The sequence below is a fragment of the Ipomoea triloba genome, chromosome 6, assembly GCF_003576645.1.
Source record: "Ipomoea triloba cultivar NCNSP0323 chromosome 6, ASM357664v1".
Classification (NCBI taxonomy): Eukaryota; Viridiplantae; Streptophyta; class Magnoliopsida; order Solanales; family Convolvulaceae; genus Ipomoea; species Ipomoea triloba.
In genome coordinates, this window is record NC_044921.1 from 19,098,979 (window position 1) to 19,106,222 (window position 7,244).

Sequence of the window (7,244 nt, forward strand, 5' to 3'; positions counted from 1 at the left end):
TTTTTTTTTTTTTGGGGGGGGGGGGGGGGGGGGGGGGGGTGTGTGACTCCTAATATACCAAAATGAATATAAACTTAAGCCAACTGCAGGAAAAATTATATAATTACTAGATGCTTCCTTGTTATGTACTTTATGTAGCAGTGTAATGAACTACTAAGTAATGTTACTTTAATTTGCATTTGTTCTTCAGATTTTTGTCACAAAATTTTCATGCAGTATAGCTACAAATACTGGTGACTCACATGGTTGTAGTTTCACTCCAATAGTCCAATTATTATAAGTTATAACCTCCATAGTTTTATACAATGTGTTCCGATTATGGTTAAGATTTCATAGTATTTGGTTTCGTTTGAACTGAACTGTGATCATCTTTTATCATAATTTGTGTTTACACACATTGTATCTCTAGGTCGGCTAGAGATATTAGCGAATTCCGAATTGTATAAAACCTGTAAGCCAAAGGCTCTGGTATATAAATGCATCATATTCACCTAAATTGGTCAACTAAAATTTAGCTAACTAAGGAGTATATATATATATATATTCATGGGACAAAGGGCATGAAGTTATGGAGTTGTGCTTAACTAGAACCAATCTTGAATGTTCTATGTTATAGTTTTTGGGTATTTAGTACTCGTTGCCTTTGAGAACCCCACGGAGTATTTTAGCATAATATTTGTAATCTTTGGGATAAGAATTAAATAATTCCATTAATGTTATACGGAATAACAAAAATATAATAGGAGTAATTTCATTAATGTTATATGGAGTAATACAAATGTAATTAGGGGTTTAGATTGAAACTTTATAGGATTGTGCAATCCGAACAATTAAGAGTCTCTCCATTTGTGATTTTTGGAGAAGTTTTTGCATCTTTTATGTCCACGTGGAAGAGATAGAGGAGTAGATAGAGAAGATTAAGGTTTTACTTTGTCTTCAGTTGCGTGTGATACACACCCATCAGACGTATGCGTTAGTTCCTTTACTTTTTCTCATCTTACAAAAATAAAATAAAATCTCAATCTAATAAAATTGCTCCAAGTAATTACTTGTCTGACACATTGACATGACATCACTAAAAGCTCTGTCAATGTTATTCTTTAAATGACTTGGCACTTCCATTTTTCTAGTTTTTTTTTTTTGAAAAATCCATTTCTCTACATTAAGCTATCATGGACTATTTTACTTATATAGATGGAAGAAAATCACGAGAGGCATTCGGTTTGGAGGAAAATGGTGGCAATGCATCAATTTAGTTCAAACAAGGTGGAGGCGGCAACTTATACTACGGACCATAGATACATATTCATTTTTAATATTGCATCAATTTAGTAGTGTGTGTATATATATAATAATAATAATAATAATAATAATATATTTTGTACAAGGGTATTTATATATTTTAAAAATCTATTTAATTTCTATTCTTTTAACCAATATGGAATAAAATTTATAAAATATATTCTTTCAGCGAACCAAATAATAGAATACAATTCATGCTTTATTCCTTACCAATTTCATTTTCTATTAAATAACATTTATATTTTTTCAAAATTTATTCCGTGAACCAAACTTATTATAAGGTAATTTAACTTTCAGTAAACCAATTGAAACTTAAAACATTTTCTATTAATATTTCAGTTAAAAATATTTACTCTTCTTGTGGTCAAATGACCTATTGGTGGCCGTTTTGTAAACGAGTATTAAAACATTTTTTTTTTTGCAAAATTATATAGTCCTAAATCTATAAACCTTTGGCCAATCACATCTTTGCATTTCCCGCCTAAAGAAACAACATGCAATTAACGAACATGCAATTAACGCATGTACGCACCAGCATACATCGCACAGAAATAAATTGCGACCAGCAGTGCAGATTTGGCCAAAACACCTTCCAAACCCACCTATTCTTCCCCCAAACCCCACCCCTCCCAACTTCAATTCAAGGTACGACCCAAGGTACGCCCGTACACAACAATTACACCAATCAATCTTCAAGATACACACTTTAATCCACTCCAAACATCAATTCAAGGTAAGAAATTCTATTTTCTTTTCAATTTGGGGATTTTTGCCCAATCTTTTAAGGCTATGGATTTATGATTTATTATGCTAAAATTGATGTTGGAAATCATTGTATACTTGTTTCTTGATGTTGTTAGTGCATAGAAATTGAATTTCATTGTTCATTTTTGTTGAGAATCTTCATGTTCTAGTATGCACACTAGGTGCTTGTATAAATGCTTCAATGAGAAATGTATGAACTTTGTGCCTTAATTTGATTTGTTCTTAGCTCATATGTTGTTAATGCTTAAATTTTGTCCTTGAATTGTTGATTTTAGCCATGACCTTGTAGAAAAAAATGATTGTGAACATTTTTGAACATTCTTGAAATTGAATTTGAAAAAAAATGAGGAATGTTGTGAAGTTGGCTACTTGAAATATATTACATGCTTGCTAGAATTACATTTTGTTGAATTTGAAAAGAAAAAAATGAAATAGCGTGGCTACATAATTCCTCGTGTTGAATACTTGAGCGATAACCAAGGATTACTTTTGTTGTTCATCTCATGAATAAATCTCAAATTGGGGGGACCAGGCAAGAATGGTGAAGTGTTAATATTGTGCCGTCAATGTTACATACTTACATGTACTTACATGTATTGTATATTATGCGATTTTCGCGTGTGTATACAGTATATATATACACTATTAAGACTACTTTTCTATGTGTGTTTAGAAGAAAAAAAATTGATCTGGTATGCGACCGAAGACCAAAATTTACAGTGAAATAAATCAGTGTAGATTGCTGATAACTAATCAGTTCAAATCAATAAAATTACTAGGAGGTGATTTTGTAATCTTGTGGTTACCAAATTAGTTAAGGTTGTCATCTCAAATATGTTATTTTTTGGCTTCGAAAAGGTGATTGAGTGGTAGAGTATGATTATTGTGATCAAACTCGCCCCATAGTGGTTGCAATTTACATTTTGACTTTGAAAATGTGACTGGATAGATTTAGTATGATTTAAACTCATCCCATAGTGGCTACAATTTACATTTTGGCTTTGAAAATGTGACTAGATAGATTTAGTATGATTTTTATGGTCAAATTTGTTGTATAGTGACTAATTTTTCCTCGTTGTCATATTTTTCTAATTTGATTTTATCTCGGACTCAAATATTATGTATACTTGTTTAATTTGGGAATCCAGGTAGTAGAACTCCAGTTTAAATATGCTCACAGAGCATATCAATTGACAGGAGCACTGAAATTGTTCGTCAAAACGCTCGACTGAAAAAGACCAACTTTTTCTTTCGAGTTTCACGCCTCCTATTTTGCTTCCTATTTGCTACGATGATTCGTAGACGAATCCAAGCGGCCTTTAACATCGAAGGGATAATAGCGGGAAACTGCAGTGCGAGTTTTATAATCAAGAATGAGATACACGGTGTTGATGCATCGTATTCAACCATTTCGGATAGTGTAGAGTTGCCAAGAAAGCTAAAGAGGTCTGAGCGGAAGCCATTGGTGACGGGCGTTAACGAGCTCAAGCGCAGAGCAAAGCCATTGGTGACGGGCGTTAACGAGCTCAAGCGCAGAGCAAGGGCGGAGAAGAAAGAGAGACGAGAGGCCCGTGAGGTTCCTCTGAAACCTCCTGAGAATGGGGTGTTGGTGAAAGGGTTAATACCAGTAGCTCATGAGGTTTTAGCTGCCAAAGCTGAGTTATTTGTGTGTGCTCATGAGGTTTTAGCTGCCAAAGCTGAGTTATTTGTGTGTGTTTCTAGGGTTGCAGAGGAGATTCCTATTTATTCATGCAGGTAATTTGCTTTTTTGAAGTTGCAAATTTGTGAAATTAGTTAGATATAAATATATACTAACATAAATTTGAATGAAACTTAAATCACAATGTGCCTAACCTCGTAGCAGCAAAGCTTTACATTATAATGTTTTGGTGATGTTGTCTTTGGAATGGTAGACAAACTTTAATAGTTTTGTGAATACTAGATGGTGCAGTGTATTTATAGGAACTGTGGGAGAAATTTTTTGCTAAAAAGCTTACGTGTCATCATTATTAGAAATAATCAATTAAAATCAAAACTGAATATCTAAGTCACTGACTAAATCACTTATGGACTCGGTCATATACTTGCACCACAACTATTTAAATAATATATAGTATATTGTCTTCCAAAATTGTTACAAAATTGGAAAATGCTTGAAAATTTGTCTTCCACTGTTGAAATACTAGCAGAATACACATGATTGATCACTAGGAAATGCATATTTGATGATTGCTGGAACTATTTGATGATTGCTGGAACTATTTTCTGCAGATTCTGTTGGGAACTGTCTTCCACTGTTGAATTACTAGCAGAATCCACTTTCTATTGATCATTAGGAAATGCATATTTGATGATTGATGGAACTATTTTTCTGCAGATTGTGTGGGGAAGTTCATGTTGGTCATATTTGATGATTGATGGAACTATTTTTCTGCAGATTGTGTGGGGAAGTTCATGTTGGTCATCCACCACATAAGATTAGAACATGTTCTGTAAGCGGTAGTCCGAGAAGCAAAGAGCATATCTGGGAGAAATGGGGTGTCAAACATTTACTGCCTCTTGTGGAGTCTTTTCATATGTATGATAGGTTGGGGAGAGCTGTTTCACATAACGAGCGCCTCGAGGTGGATCGAATTCCAGCTGTTATGGAGTTGTGTATTCAGGCTGGTGTAGACATACCTGACTACCCAACTAGAAGAAGAAAGTTCACTGTTTACCGCGTTGCAGGGAGGATGATAGATTTTGAGAAGAAGTTTCCCAAGGATTATTCATCTGGAAACCACATACAGACCTCGGGTTTTTGGGGAACCACTAAGAGATCAACTGAAAATGATAAAACTTTGAGGTTGCCACATCATGATGTGAAAGGTCAGTCTTTGTGATATCCTTTACATAAGTTAGAATCAGTTTGTATTTTATTCGCCAATCATCTTTTGCTATACAAAGAATGGAGTGTGTTCATGGGGATATCTGGATATATAAGAAACTCTAGGATATTATGCGCCTAGTGATTCACCACAGACTGATATATCCACCAATGAATTGGCAATATCACAACTAAAAATGAGAGAACTTTTGAGTTTGCCACATGATGATGTGAAAGGTCAGTCTTTGTGATATCCTTTACAAAAGTTGAATCGGCTTATATTATACGGAGTATTCGTTAATTATCTTTTGCTATACAAAGAATGGAGTGTGTTCATGGGGATATGATAAGACTTTACATAAGTTGAACCGGCTTATATTATACTTGTGAATTATCTTTTGCTATACAAAGAATGGAGTGTGTTCGTGGGGATATGAATCATATGATAAGAACCTCTAGGCTATTATGCACCTAGTGATTCACCACATACTAATATATCACCTATGAATCTCACATATTCCGTGAAAAAGAAGTGTAGAATGTGAATCTCACCAATCTACAATGTGTGTGCTAATTTGAAAGCGTGTATGCAGGATTTGCAGAAATAGGAATGGAAGCGTGGGAAAAAATGTGTTCAGGAGCCATACAGCTAATGCAGAAGTACGCTGTTCAAACATGTGGATATTGTCCCGAGGTCCAAGTTGGACCAAAGGGTCACAGGGTGAGGCAATGCCAAGCCTTCAAGCATCAGATGAGGGATGGACAGCATGCTTGGCAAGAGGCAACCATAGATGACATTGTCCCACCAGAGTATGTTTGGCATGTTCAAGATCCACATTCTGGTGTGCCTCAAATAGATGCTTTAAAAAGGTACTATGGAAAATTGCCTGCAGTTGTAGAATTGTTTGCTCAAGCTGGAGCCAAGGTTGGAAGTAACTATGATGGCATAATGAGAGCCGACGTTGCTCTTCCTAGTCTAGACGAAGAGAAGCTAGTCATGTGAAGCTGTGTTAATAGTGGCATCACATATTCACATCTATATTGATGCCATCTATGGGGACCTGAACGAGAAGTTCAGTCATGTCTACATTGGCACCATCTGTGGAGACGTGAACGAGAAGTTCACAGTTCTTTTATAATAACAATGCTTGAACAAGTGTATTTTCAAGAGTAGAATCAACGCTGCAACAGACGATTCATCACGCGAATGTCTATTCCAAGGTACTTTAGAATTAAGGTTGGAAACATTGAGATATTGAATGATTGTAAATGCATATGTACATATCCATTTTGAGGCTTTGAGCAAATTATATTCATATTTAAATGGAATGATGAGGTTACAACTTATACTATATGATGTTTTTTTCATTGCTAGTCTTTCCTCTTGTGCACCTTGTTTCCTTGGTCAAATTTATTTATGCTTGGTGTTAGTACCATCCTACAAGTTTCTGCCCGTTTTCAATTCTTTCAACTTTAAACGTGTAATATGAAAACCCTCTCAATGGTCTCCTTATAGCTTACGTCCCCCCTCTAAAATGACTGAACTAACATTATTGATCTCATCTTGTATTTCTTACAATTGATCCCCTTAAGACACGAGATGAAATGGTATTCAAATTTCATTTGTGCAAACTTGATAATCATCTCCCGTTGACGTTTGTTCAGGTTCTTGCTGGTGCATTACTTGGATGTCTAGTTGCATACCTAATGAGAAGATCGAGTTAGGGACAAGCCATCCGGGATGCTCTCCAGCGCGGTATCACATCCTTAGATGTAAGAAGGCCCCCAAGCAATTTAGGCTTCGGACAGATTTTTTTTTTGGGGGGGGGGGGGGGTGGGGTGTGTCATGTGTGACTCTTAATATACCAAAGTGAATATAAACTTAAGCCAACTGCAGGAAAATTATATAATTACTAGATGCTTCCTTGTTATGTACTTTATGTAGCAGTGTAATGAACTACCAAGTAATGTTACTTTGAGTTAATAACCGAAATGATCCATCGACTATAACGAAATTGCTGACTTGGTCCTTGACTATAATTTTTGCCTAATTAAGTCCTCAATTATGAAAACCCTACCCAATTTGGTCCTCCGTGGAAATTTCATTCATAATCTGTTAAATTTGAGGGCAAGAAAGTAATTTCACATATCTCTTATCTTCTTCCCCTCTTCCAGTCTTTCCTCTCATCGCTGACAAAGAGCTCACGACAGTCTAGAAGAGTTACTCGTGCTGGAATTTTGAACCTTCAAAAACTATGGCAACTCGAACTTTTCAGCAACGAGTTCACATTATCTACCAGTTGGTTTTGGG

General features: G+C 35.4%; 1 protein-coding gene across 3 annotated transcripts; it reads left to right on the forward strand.

Moving 5' to 3' along the window:
- The first annotated feature begins 1,818 nt into the window (after window positions 1-1,818).
- On the forward strand, window positions 1,819-6,747 carry LOC116022021 (APO protein 3, mitochondrial-like). Of its 3 annotated transcripts, XR_004099124.1 has the most exons (7): window positions 1,819-2,035; window positions 3,216-3,567; window positions 3,610-3,706; window positions 3,749-3,822; window positions 4,505-4,935; window positions 5,527-6,154; window positions 6,599-6,747. XR_004099124.1 is itself a non-coding variant. In XM_031262566.1 (6 exons), exons 2-6 carry the CDS (start codon window positions 3,359-3,361, stop codon window positions 5,934-5,936), a joined length of 1,221 nt encoding a protein of 406 aa, XP_031118426.1. In that variant the 5' UTR covers window positions 1,819-2,035; window positions 3,216-3,358; the 3' UTR covers window positions 5,937-6,280. The 3 variants fall into 3 exon arrangements, 2 of the variants coding, with proteins under 2 accessions (XP_031118426.1, XP_031118427.1); XM_031262566.1 differs by lacking the exon at window positions 6,599-6,747 and having other exon boundaries at window positions 5,527-6,280; XM_031262567.1 differs by lacking the exon at window positions 6,599-6,747 and having other exon boundaries at window positions 1,819-1,947; window positions 5,527-6,280.
- The last annotated feature ends 497 nt before the right edge of the window (window positions 6,748-7,244 follow it).

Coding starts and splice junctions, on each gene's coding strand:
- LOC116022021 (XM_031262566.1), top strand. CDS start 3,359: ATGATTCGTAGACGAATCCAAGCGGCCTTTAACATCGAAGGGATAATA. Junction 3,568..3,609: donor GAGCTCAAGCGCAGAGCAAA/GCCATTGGTGAC, acceptor GCGCAGAGCAAG/GGCGGAGAAGAAAGAGAGAC. Junction 3,707..3,748: donor TAATACCAGTAGCTCATGAG/GTTTTAGCTGCC, acceptor TGTGCTCATGAG/GTTTTAGCTGCCAAAGCTGA.